This window comes from Hemiscyllium ocellatum, chromosome 37 (genome assembly GCF_020745735.1).
Source record: "Hemiscyllium ocellatum isolate sHemOce1 chromosome 37, sHemOce1.pat.X.cur, whole genome shotgun sequence".
Lineage (NCBI taxonomy): Eukaryota > Metazoa > Chordata > Chondrichthyes > Orectolobiformes > Hemiscylliidae > Hemiscyllium > Hemiscyllium ocellatum.
In genome coordinates, this window is record NC_083437.1 from 18,670,409 (window position 1) to 18,691,059 (window position 20,651).

General features: G+C 42.4%; 1 protein-coding gene across 5 annotated transcripts in view; it reads left to right on the forward strand.

Moving 5' to 3' along the window:
- vps13d (vacuolar protein sorting 13 homolog D) overlaps positions 1-20,651 on the forward strand; it is a 296,748-nt gene that overhangs the window by 59,734 nt on the left and 216,363 nt on the right. For all 5 annotated transcript variants that reach the window (XM_060852296.1, XM_060852292.1, XM_060852293.1 and 2 more), the window contains 3 exons: positions 3,735-3,825; positions 14,694-14,820; positions 16,360-16,540. In XM_060852296.1, the coding sequence (XP_060708279.1) occupies positions 3,735-3,825; positions 14,694-14,820; positions 16,360-16,540 (399 nt within the window). The remainder of the gene's footprint in view (positions 1-3,734; positions 3,826-14,693; positions 14,821-16,359; positions 16,541-20,651) is intronic.

Here is a 20,651-nt window from a genome sequence, read left to right on the forward strand (position 1 = left end):
CAGGGGCGTTCTGTCCTTGTTACGGTTGGAGGGGTGTGGTCTGAGGGCGGAGGTGCGAGATGTGGACAAGATGCGTTGGAGGGCATCTTTAACCAGGTGGGAAGGGAAATTGCGGTCTCTAAAAAAGGAGGCCATCTGGTGTGTTCTATGGTGGAACTGGTCCTCCTGGGAGCAGATACGGCGGAGGCGGAGGAATTGGGAATACGGGATGGCATTTTTGCGAGAGATAGGGCGGGAAGAGGTGTAATCCAGGTAGCTGTGGGAGTCGGTGGGTTTGTAAAAAATGTCAGTGTCAAGTCGGTCATCATTAATGGAGATGAAGAGGTCCAGGAAGGGGAGGGAGGTGTCAGAGATGGTCCAGGTAAATTTAAGGTCAGGGTGGAATGTGTTGGTGAAGTTGATGAATTGCGCAACCTCCTCGCGGGAGCTCGAGGTGGCGCCAATGCAGCATCAATGTAGCGGAGGAAGACGTGGGGAGTGGTGCCGGTGTAATTACAGAAGATCAACTGTTCTACGTAGCCAACAAAGAGACAGGCATAGCTGGGGCCCATACGTGTGCCCATGGCTACCCCTTTGGTCTGGAGGAAGTGGGAGGATTCAAAGGAGAAATTGTTAAGGGTGAGGACCAGTTCGGCCAAACGAATGAGAGTGTCGGTGGAAGGGTACAGTTGGGGACGTCTGGAAAGGAAAAAACGGAGGGCTTGGAGGCCCTGGTCATGGCGAATGGAGGTGTAGAGGGATTGGATATCCATGGTGAAGATGAGGCGTTGTGGGCCAGGGAAACGGAAGTCTTGAAGGAGGTGGAGGGCGTGGGTGGTGTCTCGAACGTATGTTGGGAGTTTCTGGACTAGGGGGGATAGAATAGTGTCGAGGTAGGTAGAGATGAGTTCAGTGGGGCAGGAGCAAGCTGAGACAATGGGTCGGCCAGGGTGGTCAGGCTTGTGGATCTTGGGAAGGAGGTAGAACCAGACAGTGCGGGGTTCCCGGACTATGAAGTTGGAAGCTGTGGGTGGGAGATCTCCTGAGGTGATGAGGTTCTGTATGGTCTGGGAGATGATGGTTTGGTGATGGGGGGGTGGGGTCATGGTCTAGGAGGCAGTAGGAAGAGGTGTCCTCGAGTTGGCGTTTAGCTTCAGCGGTGTAGAGGTCAGTGCGCCAGACTACCACTGCACCCCCTTTGTCTGCTGGCTTAATGGTGAGGTTGGGATTGGAGCAGAGGGATTGGAGGGCTGCGCCTTGTGAGGGTGAGAGGTTAGAGTGGGGGAGGGGAGTAGACAGGTTGAGGCGGTTAATGTCCCGGCAGCAGTTGGAAATGAAGAGGTCGAGGGCAGGTAATAGGCCAGCCCGGGGTGTCCAGGTGGATGCAGTGTGTTGGAGGTGGGCGAAGGGGTCCTCGGAAGGTGGGCGGGAATCCTGATTGTGAAAGTAAGCTCGGAGGCGACGGAAGAATTGTTCGATGTCACAGCGTATATTAAATTCATTGATGCGTGGATGGAGGGGGATGAAGATGAGTCCTTTGCTGAGGACTGATCGTTCGTCCTCGGTGAGGGGGAGGTCTGGAGGGATGGTGAAAACTCGGCAGGGCTGGGAGCTGGGATCTGGTGTGGGTGTGGAGCTGGTAGTGGGGTCAGAGCCAGTACCTGGAGTGGGTGTGATGGTGGGGGGAATGGGGGTAGAGTCATGAGCAGGGGTAATGTGCCCCTCAGGGTTCTGGGGGGTGGGGATAGTGACAGTGGGGTCTGTGGGGGGCGTGTCAGCAGAATGCAGGTGAGTGGCGCTGGTGGGGGCGGAAGTGGTGGCAGACACGGCAGTAGGGGTGGCGGAAGTCACTGAGTTTGTGGAATCAGCGATGATGTGAGGGCCGGAAGTGGCTCTGGGAGTGACCATGATGGGGACGGAAGTGACATCATCAATCAGCGTGGGGGTGGAAGCTGCATCAGCCGCATGGCTAATGGTGTTTCCGAGGCCAGGGGAATCTTCTGGAATGTTTGAGGAGCGTTGGTTATGGAGGTGGGTGGATAAAAGTTTGTTGTACTTACAGTTTTTAATGTTTGAGGTGGAGTTGAAGTACTGTTTATTGAGAGTATGAATTCTCCTGAGGATGTGGGTCCTTTGCAATTCTGAGAGAGTGTGGCCCTCAGCTGAGGCAGGGCCGACTGTAGAGAGGTTAGGTGCCGGCGCATTGCTGCAAGCGTGGAGCGGAGGATCCTGAAAGAGAACTGTTGCTGGTGTTTTTGAATCTGTAGTCTGTACTGTTTGTCCTGTTCGGGTCCGAACTCTGCTGGTTTAAAGGTGGTCCGGAGTCCGTGTGGGATGAGTTGGTTACGGAGGCAGGCACTGAGGAAGCAAATGTGACTGTGGTACTGAGTTTGTTTCACGACATGGTTGAAGAGCTTCAGGGCAGAGGAAATTACCTGGGAGTTGCAGTGGGAGAGGGACTCCCTGAGATTCTTGTAGAGAGAGGAGGAAAACTACTTCAAGGCAGGCATCCTTGCAAGAGGATTCGCAGTAGGGTTAAAATCAACGAGGTAAAAACAATGACTGCAGATGCTGGAAACCAGATTCTGGATCAGTGGTGCTGGAAGAGCACAGCAGTTCAGGAAGCATCCAACGAGCAGCGAAATCAACGTTTCTGGCAAAAGCCCTTCATCAGGAATAAAGGCAGTGAGCTGAAAGCATGGAGAGATAAACTAGAGGAGGGTGGGGTGGGGAGGGGAGGGGAGAGAGTAGCATAGAGTACAATGGGTGAGTGGGGGAGGAGATGAAGGTGGTAGGTCAGGGAGGAGAGGGTGGAGTGGATAGGTGGAAAAGAAGATAGGCAGGCCGGACAAGTCTGGACAAGTCATGGGGACAGTGCTGAACTGGAAGTTTGAAACTAGGATGAGGTGGGGGAAGGGGAAATGAGGAAGCTGTTGAAGTCCACATTGATGCCCTGGGGTTGAAGTGCTTCCAGCTCACTGCCTTTATTCCTGATGAAGGGCTTTTGCCCGAAACGTCGATTTCGCTGCTCGTTGGATGCTGTCTGAACTGCTGTGCTCTTCCAGCACCACTGATCCATTCAAAGTATCCTCCTCCTGCTCTGCAGCTTGAGGCTTGCAGTTCAGTTATTGTAGATCTGTTTAAAACCCACAGCACACAGTCGGGAAAGATCAGGTACTGTGCATCTGAGATTCTATCCTATCCATAAATGTGGTGTCAGATCCAATCATTGCATTTTGCATAATGTTTTCTAAAATATTTTAAAGGTTGCAGATGCCCCAGTGGGTTAAACAAACTTTGGGGATTTTAATTTGTTCAGAAGACGTTGCAATCATTGCAGTCATATTTACCAAGGTTTGAGGCTGATATAACACACGTCCTTTCTGGCTGCTTTTCCCAATCACATTGTATAATTCTATATCACTTGTTGTGATATCTTTAGAGTTTTACCTCTGACTGATTTATACATCAATAGTGTACAACCTGTAGCCCCCTAAGTCCTGAAAATGTAGATCTTGACATGCTTGGGTTTTCCAGGCTTTGTTTTTTAATTGTTCCTTGCCCTGCTCGATTTTGATGGGTCTGTTTGAAAAGGTGTCTAATTAACAACTTAATCAGAAACTGAATATGTTCGTTGAAGACAATGATTGTTTGAGCAAATTAATAACATCATTTACATTCAAGTGTGGCCTCCAAAGATAACAGCTTGGAAATCTTTGCAATTATCCTATGAACTGAATTTGTTTTCCTCTCAGGTTCATTCCCTGTCTCTGGTGTTGAATAAGAAGACAAATGAACTTGCCAAAGCTAATGTGTCTAAACTGTCAGCACATCTTGCACTGATCGGTGAGTTCTATTCTGTACTTAAAGTTTTGCAGCAGTATAGTATAAAAACATGAATTTTGGGTGAAATATGCACGTATTAGGATGGAAGGTATATTTGAATAACCTCTAACATGCACAGTTTCTCTTTACAGGTGTAATTAAAACTGCAAGTTAAGTATGTAACTGCAAAATTTGGTACATCCAGGTTTGACATTGTAGTCTACCATGCTTTCCAAGGGCATAAATAAAGTACCCATCTATTTTCAACTTAATCCACCAGCTGGTGTAATGGACCCACTATAAACCCCAATGTTTCATGTGGAACATGAGCACTAGCAACAGTAAAAGGAAATCTCGTGTTTGTGACTAAATGTTATAGATTTCACATAATTGTTGAAAGAATTAGTAGGGAAATGAGGGTTTTTTTTTAAGAGTTGTCAGGAACACACTACCTGAATCAGTGGTATAGATGGAAGTTCACATGAACTTCTGTAAAGTCCATTGGCAGTAAAGAGAACTAGTTTTTGGGGTTATGGAGAAGAGGCTGGTGTGTGAGACGAAATCTATTGCTCTGCAGAAAAGCTCAAGCATGGCTGCATGTTCTCTTTTTTTGTACTGCTACAGAATCATAGGACCTTACAGCACATATAGGAACTTGGTTGGCAGGCAAGAATGAAATGATGTTGCATGGATTGCAGAAAGGTTGATGGCAGAATGAGCAGTGGGCTGAACGTTGACAATATGAGTTTTTTAAAAATAGTTATGTAGAGTACAACAGCAAATAGGAGGACCTACAATTGTATAATGCCTTCCGTGATCACCATTATCATCCAAAGCATTTCCAGAAGCATCTCATTAGCTGTCATGAAAATGCTAAGATGTCGTAAGTGCTACTATCATTTTGTGCACAGCAAGATCCAACAAGCAAGTGTGGTAATGACCAGATAATCTGATTTTGATTTGTTGAATGGAGGTAATAAAAAGGATAATTCTCCTGCTGTTCTTCAGAATAGTGCCATGAAACCTCCTTTAGCAAGCAGATGAAGTTTGATGTCACATCCAGATAACACCACCTTCAGCATTGTAGCATTCCCTCTGTAGTGCACTGACATGATAGCCTTGAAATTTGTGCGCAAATTATGGAGTTAGAGAATACAGCACAGGAACAGACCCTTGGGCCCTCCATTTTGCCCACCCATATTAAAACTGTCTTCACTTACAGTATCCATATTCCTCTATTCCCTTACCATTCAAGTATTCATCATGGTGGCTCAGTGGTTAGCACTGCTGCCTCACAGCACCCAGGGTCCCAGGTTCGCTTCCAGCCCAGCCAACTATCTGTGTGGAGTTTGCACATTCTCCCTGTGTCTGCGTGGGTTTCCTCCGGGTGCTCCAGTTTCCTCCCACAGTCCAAAGATGTGCAGGTCAGGTGAATTGGTCATGCTAATTTGCCCTTAGTGTTAGGTGCATTAGTCAGAGGGAATTGGGTCTGGATGGGTTACTCTTTGGAGGGTCAGTGTGGACTGGTTAGGCCAAAGGGCCTGTTTGCACGCTGTAGGGAATCTGATTGAAAGCCTTTATTGTGTCTGCTTCCACCACCACCTCTGGCAGCACATTCCAGGCATTCACTACTCTCTTTATATGGAAAACATGCCTTAGGCATCTCGTTTAAACTCTACCACCCCCACGCAAAAAACCTAATAATTGACCTCCACTCTGAGCAAAAGCCTCATACTTTCCACTGTACTGTGCCATTCACAATCTTATAAACTTATGTCCGGTCACTCCTCAATTGCCTGCATTCGAGTGAAAACAAACCCAATCTATCCAACCTTTCTTCATAGCCAAAATCCCCCATACCAGGCAATATCCTGTTGACCATTTTCAGTACCCTTTCCAAAGCATCCACCTCCTTTTGGTAGTTTGATGACTGGAACTGTACACAATGAAACGAACTTGTGCCCAGAGATGGGAGTGCCTCAACCAAGTCGGGTCTTTTACTTATAAACTCTGCATATTTTGTGGTCTTTGTGCGAATAATGCTGGATGCAGTTTTAGGTGATCTTTTAGAGAAGGGATAGTAAAATGAGAGCATAGTGTTAATAATAAAATATCAAAATTAATAAAGGTTATGGGAATGCATGAGATAAAAACTATCTGTGCTGGTTTGAGTATTAATTGAAGATAGCGATCAAGGAGTTTGAGAATTTATTTTTATATAATGTGCAGTTGGGATATGCCATATGTTACGACAGAGTAAATTAGGTAGCAGTTACTGAATCCCTTAAGGAAAATTGGCTAAATATTTGGAATCAGGGAGATGCAGGGGCTTTGGAAGAAAAAAGAAAAGATACAGAATTAAGAGAAATTTTGGATCGCTTTAAGAATGACCATCATCCTTATTTCAAACATCTATGATTATATGTGAGACAGGTGTTTTTGTAGATGTGTGTCTGTTTTGAGTCATGCACTAGCTGTTTTGGACTGACACACGGATTGTGCATTGTAAATGATCCATCTCCCATTGTTCTATTTTTTAAGTAATTTTGAGAAAGAGACTCTGCCTTTACTGTCACTGCAGTCTGTCCTCAACCCAAACCTCCAGTGGCAGAGAGCATTCTTCTCCACAACCAATATGACCAAAGCAACTATATTCCCAAATTAAAATGGGAGGTGTATGGCCTCAAATCAGAACTGACAAAGGACAGGTTATTGCTGCACCCATTCAAGGAAGTTTCAGCAAGACATTTACCAGACCGGTGCCAGGAGGATAAGTATGCCTGAAACATGATCATTTTGACCTGCATTCACCAAACTATTTATTAGTTACTTCTTTGTTCACTCCATTCAGCTGACTAAAAGAGATCATCTAAAATGTGCATTACTATCACTGCAAGCACATTGATGTCAAGAAAGCTTTGTAGCCTTCCCGAGGAGTGGCCTGCGTCTCATACGCCCACTGACTTTACAATAATTTGGAGGAGACGGTTTTGGACTGTGGTGGACAAAGTTAAAAATCACACAACACCAGGTTATAGTCCAACAGGTTTATTTGTAAATACTAGCTTTCGGAGTACTAGTCCTTCATCCGGTAGCTGTGGGACAGGATAATAAGACACAGAATTTATAGCAAAAGATTACAGTGTCATGCAATAATATCTTTTCAGTTGCATAACGCTGTAATCTTTTGTTATAAATTCTGTGTCTTATGATCCTGTCTCACAGCTACCTGATGAAGGAGCAGCACTCCGAAAGCTGGCGCCTCCAGATAAACTTGTTGGATTATAACCTGTGTTGTGTGATTGTTAACTTTACAATAAGATTTATCTAGGAGAGATCTCTCCTAGATAACAATAAGATTTATCTGTTCACCGTACGCATTTTAAAAAGTAGAGTTCTACCACTAGGTGTCACCCAACTACTTGGTTTTAATTTCAATTGAGCAGCCTAGAATTAATTACAGAAGAACCTCGTTTATCCGAATTTCGGATTATCCAAACAAGATCTCATGGTCCCTGTACATGAATTTCAATTGAAGTAGGAAAATTCAATTCCTCATTCATTTAATGTGTCAGTTTATAAATTTGAATAGGAATATAGATGCAAATATGCTTTAATAAATATTTAACTTCAGACTCTAATGAGACATGACATTACAGTTAAGTCTTACACTTCTTATAAAAAAGATGTCTGATACTTATTCTCCCTGAGGAGCTGAAAAATGTGTTGCTGGAAAAGCGGAGCAGGTCAGACAGCATCCAAAGAGCAGGAGAATCGACGTTTCGGGCATGAGCCCTTCTTCAGGAATGCGCTTTTCCAGCGACACATTTTTCAGCTCTGATCTCCAGCATTTGCAGTCCTCACTTTTTCTCCCTGAGGAAAAAGGTATGTGATTGTGAACACACAAGTACAACATATGTGCAAGCCTGAGCTGTGTTCTCTAACAGCAAGATTCTCCCTCAACATTGACCCGCTCTGTTTTTTTTCCTCAGCTCATTCTCCAGAGAGTTAAGTCAAAACATGCGTTTGCACTTGTCGTTTCTGTTGCTTTTTCCTCCAGTTATCCCATGATGACTTTTTTTCCAAAGAAAATATAGTTCAATATCTTTCAGCTGACACAAAAATTAATTTAACTTTTTATGATGGAGAGAGGAAATTGTAGTGAGTTAGCACACGTGGAAAGAAACAGGAGGAAAACCTGACGGGAGGAAACAGGAGGAAAACATTCTCCCTTTCAAAAAAAAATGATGAGAGAATGGAAACTGAAGTCAGCAGAAGAAAAATCTCTTTCTCTCTCTTTCTCTTTCACTCTGTCTCTAAGGGCCCTGCAGTTGCTAAGGAGGGAGGGACAACACTTGGTTAATCTGGACGGTGTGGTGACACCAATCAGAAAGATGTCGGCTGCTGCCAAGGACCGGGATAAAACCGAGGAAACTGTCATAGAGATGTACAGCACGGAAACAGACACTTCTGTCCAACTCTTCCATGCTGACCAGATACCCCGACCCAATCTAGTCCCACCTGCCAGCGCCTGGCCCATATCCCTCCAAACCCTCCGATTCATGTATCCATTCAAATACCTTTTAAATGTTGCAGTTGTATCAGCCTCCACCACTTCCTCTGGCTCATTCCATACATGCACCACCCTCTATGTGAAAAAGCTGCTCCTTTTGTCCCTTTTATATCTTTCCCCTCTCACCGTAAGCCTATGCCCTCTAGTTCTGGACTCCCCCACCCCAGGGAAAAGACTTTATCTATTTATCCTATCCATTCCCCTCATGATTTTATAAACCTCTATAAAGTCACCCATCAGCTTCCAATTCAGGGAAAACAGCCCTAGCCTATTCAATCTCTCCCTATAGCTCAAATCCTCCAACTCTGGCAACATCCTTGTAAATCTTTTCTGAACCTTTTCAAGTTTCACAACATCTGTCAGCGAAAGGTTTCACAGACTTCAGTCAAACTCTAGCCAAAAAATGATTTCATTTGTAAAATATCATGAATTTTTAAGCAATATCCAGTGTTTGTCCATATTTTATTGATTGAATGAAATAAAAATTCTGTAAACATGTTTTTTTACGTAATTATGTTCAGTATGGCTTCCTTTGTTTACGATCAGATCAGTTATCCAGGCAAAATACTCTCCACCCATCTCATTCAGATAATTGAGGTTTTTCTGTACGTTATCATGACTTCCAAATGCCCTAAGTGCTGTACAATCTGTTTATTATTCTCAAAATTGGTTCTATGAAAACATAAGATTGTTAGTTATATCAGTTATATTTATTGGAGGTTTTGTGCTTGTATTTTCATTGATTCATAGATTTTGTACAGCGTGGAAGCAGGCCATTCGACCCACCAAAGTGCATCCCACCCAGACCCATACCCACTACCCTGTAACCCTGCATTTCTCATGACTAATCCAACTAGCCTGCATGTCCCTGGACACTATGGGCAACTTGGCACAGCCAGTCCACCTAACCTGCACACCTTTGGACTGTGGGAGGAAACCTATGCCAACATAAGGAGAATGTGCAAACTCTAATCTACCAGTTAGTTTACCCAATTCTGAATGTTTAACCAACTTACTCTTTAAATAGATGTTTCATTGTAGAAACCTCAACAAAAACAGTCAGCTTGTACAAGATTGGGAGTTGTTTCTTTCCTATTCACTTGGGGGACACGGCCAACATTGGCTGGACCAGCATTAATTGCCCATCCTTAGTTGCACTTCAGAAGGTGGCTGCTTGAACCACTGTAGATGGGCCCACAGTTTCGTTAGGGACAGTGCAGGACCAAAGACATATTTCCACATTCAGATTGTGAAAGGCTTGGAGGGGAACTGGCAAGCAGTGATGCTCCCATGTATCTGCTGCCCATGTCCTTCTAGATGGAAGTGACCGTAGGTTTGGAAGGTGTAGTCTAAGGATCCTTTCCTATCTAGTGTATATACTTGAATAATAGTCAATCTCATAAAACCCGCTAGTTTTGGCCAAATTACCTGGAATTTTCCATATATCTTGTGTAAAAGTCGCCCCTAGTTCTTCACTGATAACAGATCAACATTTATGAGTCAGTCTGCCGGTTGTTCTGCTCCGCTCCTGATCTTCCAGTCTGCTGGCTGTTGTCTTCCGCTCCAGGTTTTCAGAATTACCATAGTTTGTTTTTTTTTCCCTTCATTCGTTTAGAGATCAGTTGGGCTTCTGCTAATATGGCATGAATTTTAACGGGCATCAATTTTAGCCCCTCAAAAGTGGTATCCATGTAATAGTTGACCCCATAAATTTAATCTTATAAAGTAGTCCAAAAACTTCGACTGTTACTGGAGTATTTAGGGTATCTTTGTCTCCTAGATTGAATAATTTTGAAAAGCTTCATTACACATTCAATGCATGTGTTTCTTTGAAATGTTAATAATAGCATTTCAGTCAATATGCAAGGCTGAATGCTAAGTTTGACATGTTTTTAAAAAGTTTTCTGAATCTTATTATTTCTGGATTTCCTTACTTGCCCAGGAAGTTGTTGGAGGACTGCCTCCTTGAACTATTTGTTCTTGTATCTCCACAATGAATTAATGGGAATTACAAAAATCATATTCTGTGGTAATAGAGAAGCCATGCTCTATTTCCAAGTCAAGATTATGTCCTTATGGAGGTATTGGTATCCCCATTATGACTGCAGCTTTTGGCCATCTTGGTGATTGGGGCGCAGGGAAGGGCACTGTTTGAAGTTGTTGCAATACATTTTATAGATCAATGGCCAGTAGTAGAGGAGCACCAAAAAAAGAAAACTGGTCTTTTCTGTGTAGTATTGAATATCTAACAGCATCTAATCTCTCTTAAATTTTAGCCCCAGTTTTAAAATGTCTACATTTCTGATGTTTCTGGCAGCAGTGACTCCTAAAATGTTACTGGTGGGAAAATTTGCATTGATGGTGTGAAGGTTGGAGAATATCGGTGGACTTTCTTTTCAAATAATCATTGCACACCACTTACTTGGTGTGAATGTTATGTAGTGCATATCAGTCTGGACATTATCTGGGATCTTCCATATGCTGGCATGTGCTGCTTTGTTTTCAGAGATTTGAACCTTGAGTTATTAGTGAGTAGCTCCTAACCTTATGGAAAGTCATTGTTGAAGTAATTGATGATCACAGCACCTCCCTGAGGAGGTTCAGCAGCTTTGGTGATCTAGTAAGAGGCGTGTGACAATAGCAGTCAGCCACATTGTTGTGATGATATTATGACACAATCTATTGGATAGCTGTCCATTTCATCCCCCACCCCATTATGTTACTGAGGCTTGTGGTTTGATACCGTGGCATGTTCAATGGGCCTCCGGGAAAACCACTGCTGATAATTCTTGCTTTGTATTTATATGTTTGGATTTATTGGGTTGGTAGTATAATTTCCTGTTCTAGATCAGGAAATGACATCACAGGGTAGGAAATGGCATCACTCAACTCAAAGAAACCCAAACATAAACAGAAAGCAGGAATTAGATTAGATTAGATTACTTACAGTGCGGAAACAGGCCCTTCGGCCCAACAAGTCCACACCAACTCACCGAAGCGCAACCCACCCATACCTCTACATTTACCTCTTACCTAACACTACGGGCAATTTAGCATGGCCAATTCACCTGATCCGCACATCTTTGGACTGTGGGAGGAAACCGGAGCACCCGGAGGAAACCCACGCAGACACGGAGAGAATGTGCAAACTCCACACAGTCAGTCGCCTGAGTCGGGAATTGAACCCGGGTCTCGGGCGCTGTGAGACAGCAGTGCTAACCACTGTGCCACCGTGCCGCCCACACTTATTAGCAGTGCTTCACCCGGAGCCTCACTGAAGATGTTGCCTCGTATAGTGACGAAACGTCTGGAAATGAACTTTCCAACTCAGTGAGCAAACTTACATCCAGAACTTCAACCTGAGCTACAAATGTTCTCAAAACTCACAAATACCTTGGCATCCTGGCCACCTTTCTTCATTATTTAATATGAGCAAAAAGCATGTTAATTGGCCATTTATTTCTTTGTCCTGCTCTGCGTACAAGCAGGTAATTAATTGTTAAATTCACTATTTTCATAGGTTTCTGAGAAATGATAAAGCACTGTATAAAAGTCTTCTCCTTTGACTAATAACCGAAAACATTTTATCTGATTATAGCAAATTCATTGAAATTACTTGATTAATATTCTGTAGCAAACTGTGTGTACAATGTTGCACTACAATCAGTATCAGTGTTCCATTGTTAACTCCAACCGTATGACTGATGTATTCAACCTATTGTAACCAGAATTTATCACTTCAGAATTGATCGTATTATGCAGTGTTGAAACACCATAGAATGGTGGACAAATTTTACATCTCTTACTTCATTCAGAGTAGAATGAAGAGTCAGTTCACAGAAAGCACTGGGCCTGGACAGAGTCCACGGCCGTGCACTTAAATCCTGAGTGGACTGGAGTGTTCACCAACATCTTCAACCTCTCCCTGCTACAAGCCAAAGTCCCCACCTGCTTCAAGAAGACCACCATCGTCCCAGTATCTAAGAAAGCATATGCAAAGTGCCCTTATGACTACTGCTCAGTGGCTCTGTCCTCTATAATCCTGTGGACGTCATTTCACTTGCCCTACACTCATCCCTGGAACATCTAGATAACAAGGACATCTACTTCACACTCCTGCTCATCAGCTACTTTCAACAACATAATCTCCTCCAGACTGGTCTCAAAACTCCGAGCTAGGTCTCAGTTCCACCCTCTGCAACTGGATCTGCAGCTTCCTGACCCATAGACCGTAATCAGCGACGATAGACAACTGCACCTGATACACAATACCACTCCAAGGTTGCATTCTCAGTGCCCTACTGTACTCCCTGTACATTCATGACTATGTAATCAAATTCCAAACGAACACCATCTACAAGTTTGCTGATGACACCACCATGGTAGAATGGATATCAAACAATGATGAGTCAGATTGGAGATAGAGAGCTTGGTGACATGATACAATGATGATAACCTCTTTCTCAATGTCAGCAAAACAGAAAAACTGAACATTGACTTAAGAAAGGAAGGAGAGCATGCTCCCATCTGCATCAAAGGAGCAGAGGTTGAGAGCACCAAGTTCCTAGGAGTGGTGATAACCGACAACCTGTCCTGAACTTTCCACATAGATATGACAGTCAAGAAGGCGCAACACTGCCTCCTCTTCCTTATGATTTGAAGGTGCCAGTGTTGGACTAGTGTACAAAGTTAAAAATCTCTCAACACCAGGTTATAGTCCAACAGGTTTATTTGTAAGCACTAGATTTGCTCCTTCAGATGGTTATGGAGTGTAAGATCTTAAGACACAGAATTTATAGCAAAAGTTTACAGTGTAATGCAACTGAAATTATATATTGCAAAAAACCTGGATTGTTTTTGAAAACTTGTTTTAATATAACTTTTTTAAAAAATCGTTCTGGGATTTACATATGATTAGATTACTTAATGTGGGAACAGGCCCTTCGGGGCCCAACAAGTCCACACCGACCTACAACCCTTACATTTTACCCCTTCACCTAACACTATGGGCAATTTACCATGGCCAATTTGCCTAACCTGCACATTTTGGACTGTGGGAGGAAACCCACGCAGACACGGGGAGAATGTGCAAACTCCACACAGTCAGTCTCCTGAGGCGGGAATTGAACCCTGGTCTCTGGTGCTGCGAGGCAATAGTGCTAACCACTATGCCACCATGCACTAAAACCAGCATGGTCATTTTAAAAGATCAGAGACTTAACAAACAATCCAAATCTTTTTCATTATATCATTTCAGTTGCATCACACTGTAAATATTTGCTATAAATTCTGTGTTTTACGATCATCTTCCTCAGGTGACTTTGAAAATTCAACATGTCCATAAGGACCCTCACCAACTTTTACGGATGCAGCATAGAAAGCATGCTATCTGGGTGTATATTGTCTGGTATGGTAACTGCTCTGTCCAGGACCGTAAGAAACTGCAGAGGCTTGTGTGCACAGTCCAGATCATCGTGGAAGCCAATCTTCTATCCATGGACTCCATTTGCACCCCTCGTTGCAGCAGAAAGGCTGCCAACATCATCAAAGGCTTCTCCCATTCTGGTAACGCTCTCTTACATCCCCTTCAATCAGGCAGAAGATTCATTTGTTTGGACACACGCACCAACAGGTCCAAGAAAAGTTTCTTCCCTGCCTTTATTAGACTGATGAATGGACACTCCAACTTCAAATAATGTTGGTCTTGCTTCACACTCATCCTGTGCGGTGTAAGCTATATCCCTCAGTCTAAGCTTTTTCACCCAGTGATCTGTATATCCTTGCTTACTATGATCTACTTGTTCTGCTTGCAAGCATATACTTAGGTACATGTGACAATAAATCAAATCATTAAATATCAGACTCTACTTTGTTACTATATGGTAGTACTGAGTGAAGGTGATTCATTCATCCTACCTGAGGGCTACCTGGGAGGAAAATTGCTTTCAAACCAAAAACAAAATGCTTAAAAGTGGTGAAAATTACTCACATCTCTTAGTGTTTGCAGAGTTGACTTTGTGGTTCACCCTTACGGTTCATCCTTGTGGAGCAACTACACTACTTAAATAAACATGTTGTTAGATAGTTATAAGGGAAGGAAGCTGGGGGAAATGCATTCTACGAACATCTTGCTGATGCTTTGAAAATGAAAGCATTTTAAATAACGGAATGGAATTGTACACAGTGTCTGGTCACTCATTCTGTTTCTACACAATTGAAGCTGTTCAAGTGTTATTATTTTGAATTGTTTTATTAGTCAACACATAGGGGGCAGTATCTGCATTGCTAATTGTGATTATGCATTTATATCATGCAGAAGGGGACTTTGCTCTGCAAGGCAGTCTCGGAAGCCTTTCCCTCAGTGATCTGACACCTCATGGAGAGCTGTACAGGGAGCGTTTTACCACGAGTGGCAAAGAGGCACTCGTCTTCAACATTTACAAGTATGCATTTGTGTCTGTGTAATATATTTTATTAACTTCTACTTTATCCATAAAATACTACAAATGCTTCTTTCTGGGTTCAGGCAAATAAAATTGAGGGGTAATAAAAATCTCCAGTTGCATTTTGACATTTTATTTTTTATGCTGAAACTACAAAATGAAAGAATAAAAGTATAGATACTTAAATTATTCCTGTCATATATATCCATGATTGAAAGATCCGTTCAATCTTTGAGTCCCTGACAGAGAATGATATAAAAGGAAGGTTGCTATCAGTGAAACATTTTCCATTCTGCTGCAGAATATTCTTACAAAGCTTTGCGGGCAACAAAAAAATGTAGAGTATATGTTGCAGGTGTAGGACTGAAATGAGTGTGTGTGTGCTTGAGGGAACAAAATACAGCTGCTATTAAATCCTGATTGACTTATCATATATTAAAAAAACTGCTACTGATCTTAAAGTTTTATTTTGCCCCAAGTAAAACATGTGGATTAAAGGTGAAATGGAGTTTCATATTGCATTTGTAAGTTCTCTATTAGTTTACCACACCTTGTGCACTTACATTGAAGTAGCCTCTGCCCTTGAACTCCAAAACCTGACTCCTGTTAACTTGTCATTTGGATACTGGAAACCACCTAAAGGAGGACCATAGTGATTTGCCATCTTTTTGTTGCTTCTTATAAATAAGTATGCAGCCTCTATTTGCTGTCTGTCAATGAAGGACATGTAGGGAATTTTGATCACTTGGCACACCTACATTGGAGAACCCATTGGGAGATATATTGAGGCCGTGATGTGCAAATGGTATTTATACGTTGTTTAAACTGTAGACGCTCTTTGTTAATTATTCTTATCCTTTTAGTGAAAGGTGGTCCAAATTTTAACACATCTCTGCAAGCTTTTATAACACAATTTTCCATTGTTACATTTTGAAGTTTATTAATTTTCTACTTTGGTCATTATTCTTTCAATTTCAATGTCTACTTCTACCTCTTTAACTTTGTGTGAAACCCTCATCTGTGCCTTGTCACCAGACTCAATTGTCCCAAGGTTCCCCTAATTTCCCATCATGAACAACAGCTGAATTTAAAATTATTGACCTGATCCCATCTCGTATCAAAGTACACTCATCCCTGTTCCTACTGAACTACATTGGTTATTGGTTCTAAAGACTTCAAATTTAAATTTATTATCCTTGTGGTCAAACCAGTCCCCGGTGTTGACTCCCTCCCTTTCTTTGTATTATCTACCAGCATGTACATATGTTCTTAAACTTTCAATTTTTCTCTCTCTGTCTGGCCACCAGTGCACACCCCATTCCCTCATCCTAAAATTGTTTACTGTGCCTCCATCACCCTAGTATCCAAGCACTGGAATGCTAAGTCCATCCACCTCTGCCTTCTTCCCTCGTTATAGACTCTACTTTCGTTTGGTCATTCTAATTTTTCCTAAATTAGCTTGCTGTTGACATACTTTTTTTGTGAAATAACAACTATAAGTTATTGCTGATTAAGGCAATTCTTTTCCTCTGAAACCAGGTATGGCAGACCAGACCCGAAGCTTAAGCGTGATTGTGACATGAGAGTGAGCCTACAAATGGCATCAGTGCAGTATGTCCATACCCAGCGCTTCCAAGCCGAGGTGGTGGCTTTTATTCAGCATTTCACACAGCTACAGGATGTACTGGGGCGACAAAGAGCAGCCATTGAGGGACAAGCGGTAAGACATTTACCTACCTACTACTATGTGTTGAGCAATAAGGGGTCATGAAATTTGATCTCCATTCAGAATCCTTTTTGCTACTTCTAGCTTGCTTTCCTTTCCAGTTCAAAGACACTGAAGCTTGTTGCAATACAGCAGCAGCTATGTTAGGTGATACCTATTCACTCAGCATAGCCCTGGTATCTTATCTATATGACTCCATTGTACACTACTACATCATATAAGCCATTTTGAGAGAGTTGGGATTTCTTCTCGATTTCGCAAACTTAAAGAATTCAGCATGCACTGTTTTATCAAAGGGAAATAGAATACCATCCCAATGTTTCCATGTCATTGGCACCTGTATGCTGATAATTGATCATTTTTTAAACTGTGTTTGTTATTCAGGTGTTCAGTTTTAGAGAATTGTGCAATGTTCAGAAGGTTGTAAGTCTCATTAGTTTTGAGGCAGTTCTCGCTGTGCCTTTTGAGAAAAACATGATTCTTGTCTTTGTCTCCAAATGTTATGACAGCCATTGTATGGTGTAAGAATGTTTGAAAGCTTTCATATCATGGTTCCTTTTTACATCAGTCTTCATAGTGGAAGCACCAGTAGCATATCAGAATTTCAAGAAAGTCATGAGGCAAAGCTGAGTATAGTTGCCATCAATAAGGAAAAGGTGCTGTGGAAGCTGAAAGATCTGAAAGTGGATAAATCATCTGATGGACTACATCCCAGAATTCTGAAGTAGGCAGCAGAGGAGATTGTGGAGGCTTTGGTGCTGACTTTGCAGGCATCGCAGGAGTCAGAGAGGGGTTCCAAAGGGCTGGAAAATAGCTAATTTAACACCCCCGTTGGCGAAGGGAGGAAGACCTGAAATTATAGGCCGGTTAACTTCACCTTGGTCATGTGTAAGATTTTAGAATTCACTGATAAGATTGCGTTTGCGGAGTACCTGGAAGTGCATGGTAAAACGGGCCAAATCAGCACGACTTTGTCAAAGGAAAGTTATGCCTGACAAATCTGTTAGAATTCTTTGAGGAGGTTTGAGCAATTTAGACAAAGAAGAGCCAGTGGATGTGATCCATTTGAATATCCAGAACACCTTTGAGGTGCCACACAGGAAGCTGCTAATTAAGATCCCATGGTATTAGGGACAAGGCAATGACGTGGATGGAGAATTAGCTGACTGGCAGAAAGTAGAACATAGAGGTAAAGGGGTCTTTTACAGCATGGAGACTGGTGCCTATTGGAGTTCTGCAGAGGTCTGTCTTATTCGCATTAACACTCTGGATAAATAACTGAGGGCATTGTTGCTTTGTTTGCAGATGACGCAAGCATAGGTAAAGAGAAAAGATAGTATTCAGGAAATGGGGAGGGTGCCAAAGGATTTGGACAAGCTAGGAGAGTAGGCAAAGAAGTAGTTGCTGGAATACACTGTGGCAGAATGAGAGGTTATGCACATTGGTAGAGAGAATAGAAACATAAACTATTTTCTAAATGGGAAAAGGTTTTGAAAATCTAAAGCGCAAAGGGAATTGAGAGTCCTAGTTCAGGATTCTCTGAAGGATAACATGCAGGTTCAGTTGACATTTAGGAAAACAAATGCAATGTTTGCAATCATTTTAAGAGAGCAAGGATACAAGAGCAGAGATGTACTACTAAGGCTGTAACAAGCTCATGTCAGAACATATTTGGTATATCGAGAGCCTTTTTTGGCCCTGTGATTGAGAAGGGACGTGGTGACATTGAAGGGGGTCCAGAGGAGGTTTACAAGAATCCAAGGAATGAAAGGCTTGTGATATGAAGGGCAATTGAGGACTCCGGGTTTGTACTTATGGAGTTTAGAAGGATATGAGGGGATCTCGATGATATTTACATAATACTGAGGGGCCTGGATTAAGTGGATAATGAATATGTTTCCATTATTAGGAGAGACTAGGATCAGAAAGCACAACCTCAGAATGAAGGGACGATCCCTTTCGAACTAAGATAATGTGGAATTTCAGAGGGTATTGAATCTGTGTGGAATTTATTGCCTCAGAAGACCGAAGAGGCCAAGTCATTGAGTCTATTTAAGACCGAGAGAGGTTTTTAATTCATAAGGGGATCAAGGGTTATAGGGCAAAGGCATGGGAATTGGGTGGAGAAACATATCAGCCATGATCGAATGTCAGGGCAGAGTTGATGGGCCAAATGGCCTAATCTTTGTCCTCTATCTTATGGTCTGTCACCCTTGACAGGACTATCTCATAGGTTGATTAATTGTCTTGTGTGACAGAGCCTGCCAGGCAGGTTTGTCTGGTTTGCCAACCACTTGTTTAGTTTTAGCCGATGACAACTGGGAAATTGAGGTCAGTAAGATGAAATTAAGTTATGCTGGGTAATATTCTGAATGTACTGTGTTGTTAACTGCTGGATGTGTGAAATTATTGATAAAATGAAGCCGTAGTAAGTATTTAGCAAACTGCCAAGTTTAATAATAAATAATTGAGACATTGGGATCACGAGAAGAATTAGTCTGCTCTCAGCTTCTTGACTATTGTATTATTTTCTTTTACTCTGCACCAGTTTTTCTTTTATGACAATTTGCTCCAGACCTTTAATTTGGAATCAACCCAAGTAAGTTTGCATTTTTTAAAGTATGAGTCAGTTTCCAAGATAAATCCAACCATTGTGAAGTAAATCAGTATTTTACTGCTTTATGATAATTAGTTCTGCAGAGTAGTTTCAGATCAATTCTCTGTAACATTGCTGTAATTTTGCACCCCTCATAAATATGGATATATGATTAGCAGAATAAAGGTGGATAAAGAGTTGAGCTGGAAAAAGCGCAGCAGATCAAGCAGCATCAGAGGAGAAGGGGCAGTTAAGAACCTTACATCAGGTCCTGCTGAAAGGTTCTGATCACAAACATCAACTCCTCTCTTCCATTAGATTAGCTTCCCTACAGTATGGAAACAAGTCCACACCGACCCTCCGAAGAATAACCCACCCAGAACCATTCCCTTACCCTATATTTACCCCGACTAATGCATCTAACATTATGGGCAATTTAGCATGGCCAATTCACTTAACCTGCACATCTTTGGGTTGTGGGAGGAAACCAGAGCACCTGGACGAAATCCACGCAGACACTGGGAGAATGGGCAAACTCCTCACAGGTAGTTGCCCGAGATGGGTCTTGAACTCTGGTCCCTATGCACTATGAGACAGCAGTGCTAGCCTTTGAGCCACTGTGCACCACCGCTCCCACTCTTCCCCCCCCGCCCCACCAGATGTTGCTTTTTCCAGCCCAACTCTTATTCCATTCTAACTGTCACACTTCTGCAGTCCTCATTATCTCCTAGCAGCAGAACATGGCAATTTGATCCCTCAAGTTTGATCCCAGCATTCAATAAGATCTTGGCTGATCTGTTTGTATTTCAAATTCCATAATCTCATCTATAGTATTCCTGATAACCTTTGATTGCCTTGCCTAGACCTTTGCCAGATTTTTGCTTGCTCAGTCAACCTGATTAAATCAGTCTGCAACCTCTTCACAAGCATGATTTCCTACCTATCTTTGTGTCTGCAAATTTAGCTACCATACTTTTGTTCCCCTCATCTAAGTATCTGACATAAATTGTTTAATGTTGAGGTCTCACATCAACCCTGTGGGCCTAAGTGTTAACCTGTCAATCAGAAAAATGCTAATCTATCATGCTCTCTTTTCTGCCAGTGAGGTGACTTTTAAAATTCATATTATCTCCTGTATCATGTGCTTTTACTTTGTGGAATACCATTTTATGTGACACTTTGTCAAATACTTCCTGGAGGTCTCGATACAGTATGTCATTAAGCTTCCCTCTTCATCCACAGCAGTACTACTCCTTAAAAGAATGCCAGTAACCATGTTGATTCTTTCAGAATATCTTGAATTTCTTCAAGTCTCTATCTATAAACTCCTCAATGATCAATTCTAATTTTCCCCACGACAGACATCAAGCCAACTGTTGTTTGTTTCCTACTTTCTACCTGTCTCTTTCCTTGAAGAGAGAAGTTATGTTTGCTTCTTTCCAGTCTGATGGAACCTTTCCAGAATCTAGCAAAGTTTAGAACAAGAATGCAGACCTATCTACTACCTCA